Genomic DNA, 17,647 nt, shown 5'->3' on the forward strand with positions numbered 1-17,647 from the left:
TACATTACTACACAAAAAGCAGTATATGTAATAAACTCAAAATAATAAAATAGGGTTGTCTCAGTTCACAACTATGAGTTGAAAATGATGAGGATATGCTGCCTGTCCTTGAACACACCAAGTGGATCCCCTCCACCATCCTCATCCATTGATCATGTTCTGAAAACAACAAACACAAAACAAAATGCAAGAACAACCACTAAATTGCACTCAGTTTAACTATTCTTATTTTTGGTTGAAATACATTTTATCATATTTTAATTAGGTTTTTAAAAATACTTACCTATTAGCTTAGCTGTGCCGTATCCGTGTTGTCTGTGCTTTCATCAACAGCTAATGAAAAAGCTGTGTAACTGCGTGACTCTTCGGCCAGCTGTGTTGACAGATTTGCTGCTAGCTCCTTGACTCGGTCCGCGATGGTGTTTCTTGACAAACTGACATTTTTAAAAGTCTGTATCTGGTCGGGGCACACCTGCTCACACACCTTCAGCATGCACTGCTTCAAAAACGCACCCTCTGAAAAAGACTGAAGCGCGGGCGATTTCTTCAGCCACCATAAAGCTAGCTTTCACTGCTGCATCGTTTTTGGTTGTGGCTTTGGTGAACACATTCTGCTGCGATCGCAGTTTGCCTTTTAGTTTGCCCTCAATTTGTTGTTTTTCTTGAAGGCTAACTTTGGCATACTTGGCTTCATGTTTGGTGTCAAAGTGGCGACGTAGATTGTACTCTTTGACGACCGACACCGCCTCATAACACAAAAGACATACCGGTTTTTCTCCTTGAAGCACAAACATGTATTCGCCTTCCCATCTTTCTTGAAACTGCCTTCCATCTGCATCAATCTTTCTCTTCCTGGACATATCGGGATCATTTGTGGATATTCTCAATTTCACTTGTAGCATTAATTAAACACTGGATACACCTGCGATCTAGTGGCGGGATGCCGTCACTTCGCGGGTAACAATCACCATGCATTGTGGTAATTGTAGTTTATGGTTAATGCACGCTTTAAAGCAGCACTGACCTATTTTAAGACAGATTTTAAGACCAATTAAGCACTCGCGGGCCACATAAAATGCCGTGGCGGGCCACATCTGGCCCGCGGGCCTTGAGTTTGACACATGTGCAATAGGCTATACAACAGGTATCAATGAGCAAACTGATCGCAAGTTGAGTTGAGTTAAGTTGAGTATAGCAACCTTGCAAAGCAGCCAAATCATTGATGTAAAATTATTTGGTAGTTATTAGAATAAAATCATTGACATTTTTCTTTCAATGCCCACAGGCCTTACGATTTGTTTGAAATAAAAAAAACAGTTGTAAAATAGCAGCTTTCTGAAGAACCCTGTCCTGTGCACGGCAGATTAGTTGAACACTGCATAATTCATCAAATGTCTTCCGGAAGCCAGGAAGCAGAAGACCCAGCTATTGTCAATCTGTTCTTTTTTTCTCTTTTTTTTGTGTGGATGACAAAAATGAATGTTGAGCAAATCCCTCTAAATGCTGACAGGATGCACACAAATGCGAAGAAACGTTTGTGCACAAATTACTTTTTTTCCCTTCTGCCATCATGCTGCAATCCCCCTCTCCAGATGAATCTGTTTTTCTTTTTCCCTTCATTGTTTGTTCTGTCCGTCCGTCAGTCATTCATAAAGAAAATGTCTGTTTGCTTTTTCCGCGAGCGTTCGACTCCGCCTGTCGAACCCCGTACGTCTTCCTTCAGAAGAAAAGCCCAGTGGATTCCCCGGCTGACAGGTTTGCCGTGGCCTACTTCTCAACGGATCAAGAGAATTATTCTTAATCCCGGGGTCCCTGTCACACACGTGTCCGATGCCACAAATCCATTAGCGCACCGCGGCGCGGACTGATGCTGTTTAGCATCCAGCAGGACGCTGCCATGCAGAGTTCAAACTCCACTACCCAAGCCAATGCTCTGGAGATGGTATATGTTTGGTATTGTATATGAGAGGTTTTCATTTTTCTTTCCCCCCCCCCCCCTCTCTGAAGAGATCAGAGCATTAACCAGAGCAGTGTTTTACACCAGGCAGCCAGCGGAGGATGAGTCCCCCCCCCCTCGCCCATAGCCGGGTTCCTCCCGAGATATCTTCCCCACAGGGAGTTTTTTCTCGCCATCGTTTGAGTGTTTTTTTTTTTTTCCCCACTGGGGATGTTTTTTTTTTTTAACCTCACTGCTTGCTTTTTTTATGGGGGAGGGGGGGGTTCTTGCTCAATTCTCCTTTGGGTACTCATAAAGCGTCTTTGTGACAGTTCACTGCAAAAAAAAAAAAAAAAAAACCCCGCTATACAAATAATAATGATTTGACTTGATGGCTCATCTCGGCTGGGTACATTACTCTCCACCGCCAACAGGTGGCGTACTGTCCATCTGCCTCCGGGGTCAAAAGCGCGCGACTCCAACCCCATCTCACCAAATTTAAATTCGCTACTGCCAGCTTGTTTTCTTTGCCATTATTCTTGCAGCGAGCTTAAACTCCATTTTGTTCTAATCACCCTCCCCTTTGCAGATGGCGGCATTTAGTTCCACCGTTCTGAGGCACAGAGGAGGCCCCACTGTTTACACTGTTGATATGCTTTTACCATTTGTACCCGGTGAGAGTGAGATTATACGCTTCATTGCAGAGCACCAATCATATTCTCCTCCCCACCCCCCCCACCCCCCCATTCCCAAATATGCAACCGCTGCCTTTTTACAGCTAGCTTTGGCTAACCGGCTATTTATTGTTTCATTTTTTATTTATATCTCTTCCAAATGAATCGAGCGCCGATGCATTATTTGTCGTAAACGTTTCCACCGCCAAATTAGACACATTTATTTACTTCCGCCTGCGTGCGAGGAGCCTAATTGAAACCTGAAGCCGTTTGACTTAATGTACGGAAATCCCATTGTCAATACCCTGCAGTGCGTTCCCCTCAGCTTCATTATATCACACAGCATATGGAGCTGCACACTCTTATGAAGTAATGCTGCCTGGATGCCTGCAATGATTTACTATGATTATGCACATACTGCATGCTCTCTCTCTCTCTCTCTCTCAGTGTCTCACTCTTTATCTCTTGCTCTCTTTCCCTCGCTCTCCCTTTCTCTATCTCTTGCTCTTGTTTATTCCCTTGCTCCCTCTTATACTCTCTCTGTCTCTCTCCCTCCCTTTCTCTCTCTGTTACTCTCTATGTCTCTCACTCCCTCTCTCTCTTACTCTCTGTCTCTCTCACGCTATCTCTCCCTCTCTCTCTCTCTCCTCGTGCCATTCTGTACAGAAGGCGGTCTGTCTGGCAGGCCATCGCTCTGACAGATGAGTGAGTCTGTCGGAGTGTGACGTTCGGCCGAGTCTGAGGGAGAACAGCCCTCAGGACAGCTGATGTGGAGGTAATCTGATTCATTACGTGTCACTCACCCGACGGCTGCCGGCTCCGCCCCCCAGCGTCTCTCCCGCCATTAACGCACATTAAAGGGGGGGTTTAAAAATAAAAAGATAGCATGCGCTAAACAGACAGCGACTCGAAACAAGAAAATGACCTGCTTTCCTGTCTCAGCGTTCAGTTCAGCCATAAACAAACACCGCGAGCTGCCCGTGAATCTTAGCCACCATCCCAGGCCAAATGTGATGTCACATCCATGCACCAATGAGAATGCTTTAGCTATGAGACACAAGCAGGCTCAGGTTACAGAGAATGTGCTCCCTCCGTTAGCATGTTGACACAGCACTGCTATTAGCACGTTGACATTAGCGCCGCTATTAGCACGTTGATATTAGCATTCCCGTTAGCACATTCATTTAGCATGTTGACATTAGCGCTGTTGTTAGCACGTTGATATTAGCATTGCCATTAGCACGTTCCTTTAGCATGTTGACATTAGCGCTGTTGTTAGCACGTTTCATTAGCCCGTTGACGCGACCTAAGTTCAACCTTTTTTGGGGCGCACAGAGGCGGGACTTCCCTCTATTCTCATCGCCTCAGAGAGGGGAGGGTCCTTGCGGCACACACACACGCTCTCATTTCTAACTCTTTCCTTTCCTTTTACCTCACAAGGTATGGCTCTGTCATTCCAAACCAGGCTATGTTTGCCTCCGCTGTTCATCGCGACGAAGCCGCCATTTCCCGCAAACGCGCGCCACGTAGTCTCTTCACCCGCTACGACGCGTCGCCGATACTCGAAGCGGGACGGCTGTGTTTGCCGGCGCCGACAGCGGTATCACTTTGCAATGAGCGCACACGTGTGAGCACCGCGGGGGTTTAATGGCCAAACTGCACTCCGTCTTCTCTGGACACCTACGCTCCGCCGCGCTCTCTCTCTCCGAAAACACGGGTAATTAAACGGTTCTGTGCAATAAGAGGCAACAAATCACGCAGTGTGAAATTACCGTCGCGCGCGAGGTAGCGGGAAAGCTGACTTGGTAAAGAAAAGGGCTGAAATTCCTCCGTCTGAATCTGAACAAGAAATCCTTTCATCCACACATGAACAGCAGCACACACACACACGCACACGCACACTGTACACACAGACACACGCACACACACACACATGCACACGCACACTGTACACACAGACACACACACACAACACATTGAGGAGACTCACCTTTTACATCACCTGCACACACATACACACACACACACGCACGCACACACACACACACTATATACCAATTATATCTGATCTACCTCACAACAGAGCAAGTGCAGAGACGAGCCTGTTAATTCCCTTGTTAAGTCATGATTAGGCTGTGTCACCCCGTAGCGTAGCCTTGCATTGTAAGTCTGCACACCGCAAAGTGGCTTTGAGGGGCACGCGTAGGTGTGCGATCGCAATGTCGCTGGCGGCATGAGCGTGCCGAGGGGAGGGGGGTGGGGGGGACTGGGTGCGGGGCGGGGGGGGGGAGAGGGGGCGGGGGAGCGGTGGGGCTAATGGAAAAAGGTTGTCTCAGCTGCTCGGGGCGGGGCTGTAGCGCACTATGCCATGTGACTGCACGATCCCGCCGCAGCTGGCTCCGGTTCAAACGGAAAGGCCATCGTGCCGGAGCGCTCTCTCTCCTCCTCTCCTCTCCTCTCTCAACCCCTTCCCTCACTCTCTCTCTTTCCCTTTCTTTCTCCTTCAGACCCTCTCTCTTTCTCTCTCCATCCTTTCTCTTTCTCTCTCTTCATCTCTCTGTGGACAGGCCTCAAAATAAAAGCGAAAACCGAGCGGACGTCACAATCTGAAGGAGCGTGGAGAGCAAGTGTGATGGTGTTCGTATTGGGGGGGGGGGCATTATGGCACAGGGCTCCCCCTCAGCCAAAATCCCTCAGTGTGAAGCTTCCCAAACAGGAGGTTTAGGAGAGAAGCCAGGGAAAACCAGCTTCAGCCATTAACATGAACACACACTTCCTCATCCCAATTCTCCCGCATCCCTACACTCAGTAGCGCGAGCAATGTAAAGGGTGGGGGTTTATAATATTAACGTAAGGCCTTTTGGTAAGGGAGGGGATGATGGGATAGGAGCAGGCTGAAACCCCACCCCCAGCCCCCCCTCCCCCGTTTTCATGGTCCGGCTAGGAGGCGATGGTGCGACACCGTTAACCCCCCCTCCCAAGCCGAACGCTGGGGGACTGGCAGATAAAGCTCAAACTCAGACCGCCGCGCCGAGGTCTGTAAAACACCCCCCACCCCCCCCCTCCTCCGCTGCCCTCCAGAATGACTTTCGGCGAGCGGGGGATCCGGCGCGGGGTGTCACCTGCCCACGCGCCAGAACGCCGCAGATTTTACGGCCCTCCCGCGGGCCCCCCCCGGGCCCCGCTCGTATATCTGCCCGTAGGCAGGGCCCTGACATCTTAAGAGGGGCGTTCAGCGCGAGATACAATCTGGTGTCAGTTCGCCCTAAATTATTTCCCCAGATGTCTTTTTTAATGCTTTTTTATTGGCCGGTTTTCTTTGCGACTTCGCTTTCTGGTTCGCGCGTCAGGCGCCCGAACCCGCTGCAGACCGCCTAGCCTCCGTAGCTAACCGCGCGACGGCGCGTTCTCGAACGCCGTCTCGAAACGCCGCAGGAAAAAGGTCTCGCCCGGGGAGAATGCCCCGTAAAACCACCCCGCTCTGGAGGCGGTTAATAGGCTGTGAGGATGCTGTCCTGCGGTTGGCTAATTACGCTGGCTCAGGTTATTAAGCCGTAAATTGATTGGACACGGTCCCTCCTGACCGAAACCTGTGAAGCTCGGTTCCTGCCCGCGGTTTGCACCTCCCAAAGTGCCCCGAGCCCCGGCGGTTCGCCGCTCGACGCCGTGGCACCTCTGGTGCGATGCGGCGGGCCACGGGGATCGGACGCTCGGCGGGTATCGCCGGCTGGCGGTTTTTAGGCGTCAGCCGGTAGAACGGTGACACATTGACATGGCGGTAATGGCGCCTGACCAGCGCGGCGGCTGTGTGAGCGCGTTCGGCTCGACGGCGGCGGTATCGACGTTGACAGGCGTGACGTGCACATGCTCGGCTCGGCTATTCATATCCGGAGAAGCGGAGCGACCGCAATCTGTGCACGCACAGCAGAGACAGAACAGAACCGCACTACTGCCTACATTTCACGACTTAGCTTACAAGTGTACACCATAACTGACCCCCCACCCCCCAATATCCCCGGCACACACACGCACCATATGGGAGTCGAAGCCGCTTTGGTGTTTCCCCGTAATACTGACTGTAGTTGGTGGGGGGGGGGAAGCAATATTTCTATGGAACAACAGACCTTGAGCCACACTCCCTCTGAGCTGAGAATTCAGATTTCCAGATAAATACGACGTGTTTCGGTCCAAGCAATTAGCAGGCACGACGAGCGCGCGTACGCCGCTAATTAGCGCGTTCAAAGCGAGAGACGGTTGGCCGCCTAGGAGCGCGTTCCCCAGGCGACGGTGCGGGAAGCCGCCGCCGCCGCCGGCCCTCCCGCTGTAATTCAAACCCGCTTTGAAGCTGGGGGGGCCTCGAAAGTCCTAATTGTCGTGCCGGAGCGCGTAATTGGTGGAGGTCCACAGTCGCCCTGCCGCTCGGAAGCTAGCGCGTCTTAGCGCTCGAGAAGCGCTTCCCCCGCGCGCCACGCCATAGTGCTTTTATTACCGCCGGTATCACTCACTCTCCCGTCCGCTATCTCGCTACGGCCTCTGCGCCCTTTCACTTTTACAGGAGAATGCTGGGTTGGCCGGGGGGTGGGGGGTGGGGGATGGGGGATGGGGGATGGCTGGGCGGTGGGGGAGCAGGAATATTCTGATATTATAAGCGCAGCCTGCTGCTTTGGAAAGACGTCCTTCGTTGGTGCACCCCTTTCATGATGCGCTCTTCAGCTCTGCATCCAGGCGAATCCGAAGCGGGGATATTAAAACGCTCCCGCGAATCCGAAGCGATGATGCTAAAACGCTCCCCCGTGCGCTGTTGCGAGCGCTCTCCACCCCACTGCGTGGGCGCGGCCCCTTATTCTGAATAAATATGAAAAACACCGCGGCCCCTTAAACGAGCGCCGATCAGACCGCTGCAGATCCCAGGCCGCCATTCTCGCGCCGAACCGCGGATGTGAGCTCTCTAATAACGACCCCGTCAATAATTCAGACAACGGGGACGAGTCAATCTCTCGCTTCGTCCTTCCAAGTGCCAATGATTGGACCCGGAACAGACACTGTCAAATGGAGAGGGCTTGGACTGCCGATATTTCATGATTATTTCATGATCTGTTTAATGCTAAATTAATGTTAAGTTTAAAGGCTAGTTGCAGTGGGAGAAAAACCCCACGGTATGGCAATGCTGCCTTGAATCTCGAATCCCAACATAATAAAAATACGTAATAAAGATTACCTCAGAAATTGGAGTTGCATTGGCTCTTTACCAAAAACAAAATGGACACTCCATTATTACAGTATATTCATGAGCATTTGCCGACCATTCATCAAGCAATATATACTCCGAATATGACACTGATGAAAAATTATTCTGGCCAAAGGCCGAGAACATCCATTCAGGAATGACCAATCCCATAATCCCACTTGGCATGTTGGCCCATTCTATTAATTGTGTAAGCGTTCCAGTGATGTCATACCCCACTGGCGCAAATGCTATTATTGTGAGCGCTGACATACGAGCAATGATCTGCTTCAGCATATGCCACCGTGCCGCATCACGCAGGGCCCTGATAGGACAGACGCAAAGAGCTGGCGCCGTGCCCCCAGCACACACACAGACCGCGGGCCGACTGGTACGCTCACGACCTCAGGGAATACGCAAGCCAGTCACTGCTGCGCAGAACGGACACCCCATTTAACCCATCAACGCCCATGTTTTTCCAGAGAGATTTATTACGTAAGCATCTGTAGCCATCCGAAAAATATTCACAGATGGAAAAAGAGTGGTAGAGACTTCGGCAACTTTAGCTGCCCACGGGCTGAAATGGGTTAACAATCTTGTGTTCGCTACTGCAGGGAATAGTGTACACTCTTAAGCAAACTGATGCTCACTACTGTAGGGGATAAGCACCCCGTTGGTAAACTGAAGGGTATCTTATAGGCCAGTGGTAACCAACCCTGTCCCTGGAGATCTGCCATCCTGTAGGTTTTCATTCCAGTTCTAACACAGCACACCTCATTCAACAGCTAAAGATCTTGTTGAGCTGCCAATTAGTCGAGTCAAATGCACCAAATTAGAGTTGAAATGAAAACCTACAGGATGGTAGATCTCCAGGAACAGGGTTGGTTACCACTGTTATAGGCTATTCACAGCTTTGGAGAATAGGCACCCTCTTTAGCAAAGTTGCATTGTCTCCTGTAAGGGATGAGTAGCATGTTCAGCAGGGTAGGGTGAGAAAGGGGATTTGTTTCAGTCTGCAGGCGAAAAAGTGATGGTGATTTGGTTGCCACCATTTTGTTTTCGATTCACTGAAGCTGATGTTCTTCTTCACACTATACGGCACCGTTCCCCCATGCTACCCTCATTAACAAGTCGGTGTCTTATGAGTTGAAGAAAGTTAGTTTTAAAAATAGCATTAGCACCGAGATCAGAGCAAGCCCTTAATTATCTTGGATCTTACACGCACAACGCATTGCCTCGCATCTCGAGAGAAGGTGCGATCAAACCATTATGCAGGTTCCCAAATCAGCTGTACGGATAAAATAGACTTACTCTAAAACTCTTAACAGTCTACCTCAGTCTGAAAGGGTTCAAATGTCAAGGGGGATCAACTGTGTACAATTTTACTGCAAGAGAGAGAGAAAAAAATTTCGATATTGCTGCTGACTCCATTTTCACAACACGGCAGATTCCATCTAAGATGGTTCTGATATCTTTGTTGTTAATTTCATTCCCCTTTGTCTTGCGATCAGATAGAATGGCGGGGCGTAATTAAAGAACAGTTTCAGCGCGGCCCCAGGGCATGCTGGGCATTCTCCCCAGTGCGGGCCTTACGGAAATGGAAGAGGAAACGGAGCAGGCCCAGTTTAGATCGCTCCAGCTGAAGCAGGCCTATCAGTGATGAAGTGTGGACAGACAAGGGGAGCGTAATCTGGGAGGGCAGTCAAGCCTCACAGCATTCCACCCCCCCCCCATCCTTAGTTTAAAATAACCTTGGTGTGGAGTGCCTGTGTGAGTGCATGTGCCTGTGTGTGTGTGTGTGCATGTGCACATGTGTACGTGTGTGTGTATGAGTGTGTGTGTGTGTGGGCATGTATTACTATCTTTGTGAGAACCAAATGTCCCCACAAGGATAGAAAGATGAGGAAAATTACACAAGTTCAAGGACTTAGGGTTAGGGTTAGGGTTACAATTGGGTTAATGTTAGGGTTAAGGTTAGGCATGTAGTGGTTGGGGTTAGGGTTAGGGTTAGAGGTTACGGAATGAATGTAAGTCAATGGGAAGTATAGCAATACAAACATCTGTGTGTGTGAGTGTGTGTGTGTGTGTGTGAGTGTGTGCTTGTGCATATGTGTGTGTGCCGGATGGGGGTGGGGAGGCGGAGGAGAAATTTAAATAAAATTACCATACAAGCAAATTAAGCAGAGGGACTTAATTAGAAATGCTGTAAAAATGCTAATTTCGGAACAGACTTGGAAGCCGTATGCAAATACAGCAGCATTTTACAATAATTTACACTAGGTAAGACGGTCATAAAACCCAGAATTTACAGCATGGAGTCATCGGGGGAATTCAGCGTCATTGGACCCTACGCCCCATGTGGTGCACCCTGTTCACCGAAATGCTGTTGTGGTGAGTGGGGGGGGGGTCGGTTGGTGGAGGGGTAGCTCAATCCTGAATGACTTAGACCTTGGATTCAGTTTGCCATTCATTGCAAGCTAACTGGAGGGTAGTGAATGTAAACACACCAGGAATATTTCATTTTCATATAATCCTATAATCCTATGACACAATTTTTTTTTTATCAATATGATTTTTACTTGTCAATTATATCACCAGGGCTAGGATGAGTATATGTGTCTGCTATGTTTCCTCTGTCCCCCCCTAGAATCCCATTGAAAAATTCCAGAACAAACAATTGCTTCAAATTGCAATATAATTACATTCTACACAGAATTCAGTCGTATAATTTGACCTCTGGTCTCAACAGACGCAGTACAAATATAGCATCTAATGCCAAATTCGCATATCAAAGCATGTAGAGGACTGGAATTTCCTGGGATAAAACAAATACCTGGCGTGACAAATACGCTTAATTCTCCTGCACACTTCATTTCAAGCAAAACAAAATATGCTCACGCACAAAAGGAATTTATTTTGCACCGAGACGAATCCGAGGCGTGAAATCCGAAGACCAAATTCACACATCAGCCCCACGCTGTTTCGAGCACCTCGGCATTTGTCAATATTTATTTGATGCAAAAGGTTATTTCTCACTCAGACACCGTCCTGCTGCAGAGACTGGAAACAATCAATTAAAACGCCATTAAGCTGAGCTGAATTAGTCAAACGCCGTCTGGGGCGGAGAGCGAGGAGAGGGGCTCCGAGCCATAAATCTCTCGCAGGATGGAACTCGACCCTCCGGGAAGAATGAGAAGTAGAAGTGAAACTCTGGGGGGGGGGGGAGGGGGGGGCTGGGGGGGTCTGGTGAACGCACTGCTTATTGATCTGAACTCGGCTGCAGTGGCAATGCCAAGCGCTACACGAAACAGGTGGATTCCAGAATCCCAGCACAATGCTATCACTGACAAATACGTGATCAGAATGTTTTTCAACCGAGCGTTCTAATGCCGATGTCACAGTCACTGCTGGTAACCAAGAGAAATGAGTTCTAGAACACGCTTTCAGAATTCTGACATTCCAACCTGCTCTTCAAAGGGTTAACGCGTTTGTCACCAGAGGTCGCAGAGAAACTGCTGAATGCCAGGTCGCTACTACTCAGACAATCAAAGGATTATTTGTCTGTTGTGATGTATGAGAGATAAAGCAGAGACCGATCCGTTCTCTATTAATCTCTGAATATGTACATGGTAATCTTCCTTCTACCATACTTACGATTCCTTGTTGAGCTTAGTGTTTAGTCCTGGGCTTAAAGGGATTGACTTTACTGAATGGAAACATGGTAGAAAGGACTAGATAAACACTGCATGTGTGCACAGCAGGACAATGCTTCCCCTCATTAAATATCCAAAACGCATTTGACATTTTAACTTGATATTATTATCTTTAACATTTAAGCAGCAATTGTTGGTGTACAATACAATACATGGCAGGCTCTCTTCACTTGTGACTGCCAGTCACAGGATGGACTCATGCTCATGGACTCGCACAACGGGCATGCTCACAGCGAACCAATCGGAGAGCTTAATTTTAAAAAGGGGGAGGAGCCAGTACACCATCATGCAGTGTACCAGAGAAAGGGCCTGTTGCTCACACAGAAGTGGCCACTCCCACCGTTTACAGGGCAACAAAGGAGAAGCCATTAGAGGCTTGACCTATTATGCTAACATGATGAAATGGTGGTGACATGAGTGCTTCACGAGCTTAATGCCACTAATGAATCTGCGAGCGATTTATTGTTTATTAAAGCGGCCCGCGGTGCAGGAGGTGGCTGTGTACCAGCGTCACGGTGCTAAGGAGACGGAGAGCGATTCCTTCATTATTTCTAGTTCATGGGGAACGATTAAGTTTCGTTGCAGGTTTTTTTTCCAGAACCATTCACCCTGCATAAATTAAGCCCCAACAGTGGTGTTGTAAAAATAATGGGACAGAATGTGACGTGGGGGTTGACTTCAATTTCATTACCGCAACAACTGTTGAATACGTAGCATACCAGGAAATTAAAACGGAGGGGGCAAAGAAAATAAAGAAAAATAAATAAATAAACAGCTTTTGTTCACTGTCGCTTTCTTTGCAGTTGCGATACGTGTTTATCGGTCGCTCTGACCCAGAGCATCTTACAAATGTGCGCTCGAAAAGGTCGGGTAAAGAGCAGGGACCGGGCCGAGATGTCAGCGCTACAACCGGCCGCGGCGGCCATTACATCACCCGGAGAAAGGAGCGCCACGCGCCACAGAGGGAGCAGGAGGGAGGCCGAGGACACGCGGCGCCTTGCGGTCACGGTACGTTCTTCCGAGACGTGTCGTTTGGGCGTGGCACGCAGTACGGGCCTCGCTCGCGGAGCATCGCTGAAGCGTCCGCCTGCAGTTACGCTGTTCTTTTTTTTCTTTTTTTCCCTTTTTCCCAGCATGCCCCAGGAGATAGGACGCGCGCGGTGCCAGCTCGGAGACTGCGCCATCTGTCCGGTCCGCCATTTCGCTTCCCCTCGTCCCCGCCCCCCCCGCTCTCCCGCGGTCACGCGTGAACCGCGATCGCCTCGGAGGTGACCAAACCGGGAACGCCACGCCGAACCGTTTGGCCCGTTCCCTTTTGGTTCCGTTCGGCGCCCCCCCCCCCCCCCGTTCCTCCAGGGCTCTCAGCTGCGGCCTCGTAGACGGCCCCGGTTCTGAGCCGGTTAAGCTTCTATGCTGATGCCGTTCGGATCTCAGTAGCAAATGCAGGAGGGGGGGGGGGGGGGCGGTGGCGGGGGGGGGTTACAGACTGTAGGCAGGAGAGCTATTCTGTCACAGTGAAAGAACACCACAGTCCTCTGAGAAAGAGGAAGAGAGAGAGAGAGAGAGGGGGGGCATGGGAGGGAGAGAGAGAACGAGGGCATTGGGGGAAGTGACAGAGAGAGTGCAAGAGAGACAGAGAGAGGGCATGGGAGAGAGAGAGTGAGAACGAGAGAGAGCATGAGGGAGAGAGAGAGAGGACATGAGAGACAGAAAGAGAGAGAGAGAGCATGAGGGAGAGAAACAGAGAGAGAGAGAGTGTGAAAAAACCCCTTTGATAAATATGTATTTTTAAAGAATCCCGCCGGTCTCTTTTTGGACCGGCGTTGGGCGCTGGTGCGAGCGCTCCCTCACCCGCTACCTGTCAGCCCTCCCGCTCCCCAGCCTCATGGTCAATTTGCTCCGGCTTTGATGATATAAACCAGCACAGCTGTTAAAAATATTATATCACAGCAGCTGTTGCGACAGAGAGAGAGGCTGTCGATGGCATTTTAATAGGGCCAAAGCACAACTGTTTACTACTTATCGCAGCTGTGTCTGAATTAACAGGGGTAATGCTCCTGACTCCGTTTGAAAGACAATTAGCATTTTTCTTTTTTCTTTTTATATCAACGTTATCAAAAAACGCTTAACCAAGATATCGCCGAAAGAATAAAAATAAACTACGCAGACTCTCTGAGTACAGATTATTGGCCTCGATTTAATTGATTCTTAATTGATACTTAAGATATTTAGTGTCTGCCATTATAGCCGCGAATCCGCCGCGCTAGAATGCGCGTTAAAACCGTAGCCGCTTCTCGCGCTCTCGTCACGTCGAGATGAGCGAGGACGTCCAAGCGAAAAAACGCTAAAGCGGCAGATGGCGCGGAAAAACAAACAAAACAAAACAAAACAAAACAAAACAAAACAAAACAAAAAAAGCCCGGCTGAACCCCACGACCATGAGGTAGGCGCGTTTTTTTCTTTTTTTTTTTTTTTCCACTTTTCTGTCACGGCGGAGAAATACATCTTCCGGCGCAACACAAACCATTTGTTAGGAGAGCAAGCCTTGCAGGAAATATAACTTTTCGACACATTTTTCAGCCTTGAATATCGATTTCACCTCGGGGTCCTCCGAGATGCCTCGGCTTTGAAAACAATTTCAAATTCAAACTGCTGGTGCTAAAAATAATATTTTTATGGACGGCGATTATAATGAATCTTTCCGAAAATCAAAAGCTAACCCCCAACAGACTCGGTAGTCCGTCTTCAAGACACTGAATGGGGCTTCCACTCAAGATAGCATATCCCCAGAGTTTTTTAAATATTACTCAATAGACTGTGCGAAGCCAAAAGCCACGTTGTTCTTCATTTGATATGTGTTATCAGTCTGTCCTTATCCATTCTGGTTATTAGAATGAAATAAAAGAGACGTCCTGTGTCAGTGGGCAAGCGTGTGCGTGTGTGTCAAAGAGAAAGAAAAGTTGAGAGCATTTGAGAGAGAGAAAGAGAATGTGAATTAAAAAGTGTAGACAGTGTGTGTGTGTGTGTGCCTGTGTCAGAGAGAGAGGGAGAGAGCGAGAAAGAGAGAGAGAAAAGTTGAGACAGTGTGTGAGAGAGAGAAAGAAAAATTGGGAATGAGAAAGTGTAGACAGTGTGTGTGTGACGCATGTGTGTGTGTCTACCTCAGAGAGAGAGAGAGGGAGGTGAAAAGAGGGCAGGAGGAGCGACGGAGAGATGGAGAGAGAGAGGGATATGGTGACTTACTCTCAGTGTCAGCGACGGACAGGAGGCCCAGGAGCAGCAACATGGCCCCGCCCACGTGCATCATGTGACAGCTTGGCACCAGCATGCCGGCGGCCTCAGTCTCGCTGGCTCGCGGTCCGGTCCAATCTCTGGCTAGCGGGATGTTCACAGGCTGCGGAGAGAGAGAGAGGAAAGACCAGGAACGGGTTAAACGGAGCGGAGGGAGAGAGGAAAGACCAGGAATGGGTGAGACGGAGCGGAGGGAGAGAAGAAAGACCAGGAACAGGTGAGACGGAGCGGAGGGAGAGAGGAAAGACCAGGAACGGGTGAGATGGAGCGGAGGGAGAGAAGACAGGCGGGAGGAGGGAGAGAAGAAAGACCAGGAACAGGTGAGGCGGAGCGAGCTCGTCTGTAGCGCGCGCGACTGTGACGCTCCCCGCGCGGACCGCACAGCGTAGCGGCCCGGCGAAGGCAGACAATGGCTGTGTAAACACGGCGGAGATAGCGGGACGCCTCCGTAACAAGATTTCCGCTCGCGGCTAAAAAGAGAGAAAAAAAAAAAAAGCGCAAGGCTCGCTCCGATGCACATCCCGCGCATCGGTAATGAGATTTTATGAAAACGATTCACAGCTCTGCAAAGATGCCACCCCCCTTCCCCCCTTTCCCCCCACTCCCACCCTGCCCCCCACGCCCCCACCACCACCACCACCACCCACCACATCCTCTGAAGTCTGTACTTCTATACAAAAAAAGTAATATTCCTAAAATCACTTCCAAACACTTTCCCTTTGCCCTCCAAATTCATACACGATTCGCTGAAGCACTGAATACTTATGCCTTTCAAGTCAGAGGAACATTTGTTACCTTGGGCTGGGGGGGGGGTGTTGGGGGGAGGAAAATAAAAAACAAATAAGAGCCTAGACATTCTATAGAAAACAAAATTTCTGTCCATTACTGTTCTGGATTCTGGGTTCTACAAGGGCTTCTATAATGTGGAGGGGGGTTGCAAATGTGGAATTAATTTGAATTCAATCTGTTGCCAATTGGTAAAAACCCCAGCATGCCTTGAGGTTGTGGGTCCAGCACAGGGACCAAGGTGACCCGATTAGACTGGCTGTTCTGCAGGCCTGTGGCCTCTCCCTGACCCCCCCCGCTCCATCTGTGGAGCCTGTTTCCAGCTCCTCCGGCTCTTAGACCACTCTCACCCACTAGAGCGGGCCCAGTGCATACAGGATTACTCCCAGTGAAATGAGTGTGTGTGTGTGTGTGTGTGTGTGTGGTGGGGGGGATGTGTGTGCGAGAGTGTGCGCGAGTCTGTGTGTGTGTGTTGTGTGAGTGCATACAAGTGTGTGTGTGTGTGTGCATGTGTGTATGTGGGAGTGCGTGTGAGTCAGTGTGTGTGCGTGTGTGAGCCTGTGTGCGCATGTGTGAACGTGTGCGTGTATGTGTGTGTGTACGTGTGCATGTTTTCTGTTTGGGGGGTTGGGTGCTCACCTCTATCCTGGCAAAAAAAGAAAACAAAACAAAACAAAAAACAAACCAACACAAAAAAAACAGGGCCGGGACCACCCACGGAGGGTAGTGCCCAGTTAGGCCCTGGCACTCGCTGAAAGGCAGGGCTAACAGATTTAATGGGGAAGAGAGCAGAGTGCCTTTGCAACAGCATCTTTCACCCATAAAAACCTTTTAATCCACTGCTAGCGCCTTTCTCTCTCTTTCTCTCCTTTGCGTTCGATAAAAGACGGACGGAGAGAGGGGGGGAGAAGAAAAAAAATAGAAAAACCAGACCCGCGATTCAATTGAGAGAAAGACAAATAAGTGCGGAAAATGGCTTGGAGCTCTTTCAAAGTAAACACCGCGGCGCGGGCGGACTCAACGGGCGGGCGTTCGTCCGCGGAGCCTCGCGCTAGCCGCCGCCGCGGCGTAGAGGGAGGTGACCGGGCGCGGGTACGCGGCTAACGACGCCGGCTAGCTCCGCGGCGCTCGCGCTGGCCGCCGGCTTCTCCGCGCAGGCGTGTGCCGGACACGCTTCGGAAAAGGGGGATTTGGATTCGAGTGAATGGGTAGGGAAGGGAAGGGAAGGGAAGGGAAAGGAAGGGCGGGGATGAACGGAGACGTTGGGGGCTGGCGAGGGGAGCGCGCGGTCCTGCCCACGCTGTGATAAAGCGCTGGCTCCCCAGCCGCTGATATTAGCCTCAGAGCTACGAGTAACAGCCAAGCTGCAGTGTGCCTGATCAGAGCCAGCGTCCTCACTGCTACCAATGCATGTAAATGCTGTTCATACACAGTCAGCGTGTGGAGGGAACCAGAACTTAAATGCACACGCACACACATGCATGCAAACACACACACACACACACACATGCATGCACGCACACAAGTACAGGCACACTTCCACGCACACACACAAGCACACATACACACACACACACGAGCCCCTCTTCCAGGTCAGTTTCTGTCAAAAGCCAGGTCTTGATCCCTTGTGAGCGCGAGCAAGTCTACAAGATCACGGTCATCAGCCGGTAATCCGCTGCACGGGCCAAACCACCACAGAAAGGGAAGGAGCGGAGCGTGTGATCTCTGAGGAAGAGCCGCTAGTGAGGAGATATTACCGTACGCTGTTTAATGAACTCTGGCACCATTAGAGCGTGTCTTCCGAACCCCCCCCACCCCCCTCCCCCGGTTCCTCGGCCGGACCGTAAATCGCGCCGCGCTTCTGTTTTAACCTTTAGCGTTAGCGTTAGCGCACCGCCGCGAGCCAGAGCGGGCGGCGAAGGCTCTTTTTGGACGGGAGCGCAGTCAAACAAACGCAATTATCTCCCCGCCGCAGAGGCTCTCTAATTCACACGGCCGAGGACGCCGGCGTTTATGAGCGCAA

General features: G+C 50.1%; 1 protein-coding gene across 5 annotated transcripts in view; it reads right to left on the reverse strand.

The window, feature by feature from the left end:
* Window positions 1-17,647, reverse strand: part of LOC135259944 (receptor-type tyrosine-protein phosphatase delta-like) — a 550,399-nt gene that overhangs the window by 110,598 nt on the left and 422,154 nt on the right. For all 5 annotated transcript variants that reach the window (XM_064344912.1, XM_064344911.1, XM_064344908.1 and 2 more), the window contains one exon: window positions 14,791-14,941. In XM_064344912.1, the coding sequence (XP_064200982.1) occupies window positions 14,791-14,875 (85 nt within the window). In that variant the 5' untranslated portion in view covers window positions 14,876-14,941. The remainder of the gene's footprint in view (window positions 1-14,790; window positions 14,942-17,647) is intronic.

This window comes from Anguilla rostrata, chromosome 7 (genome assembly GCF_018555375.3).
Source record: "Anguilla rostrata isolate EN2019 chromosome 7, ASM1855537v3, whole genome shotgun sequence".
NCBI lineage: Eukaryota > Metazoa > Chordata > Actinopteri > Anguilliformes > Anguillidae > Anguilla > Anguilla rostrata.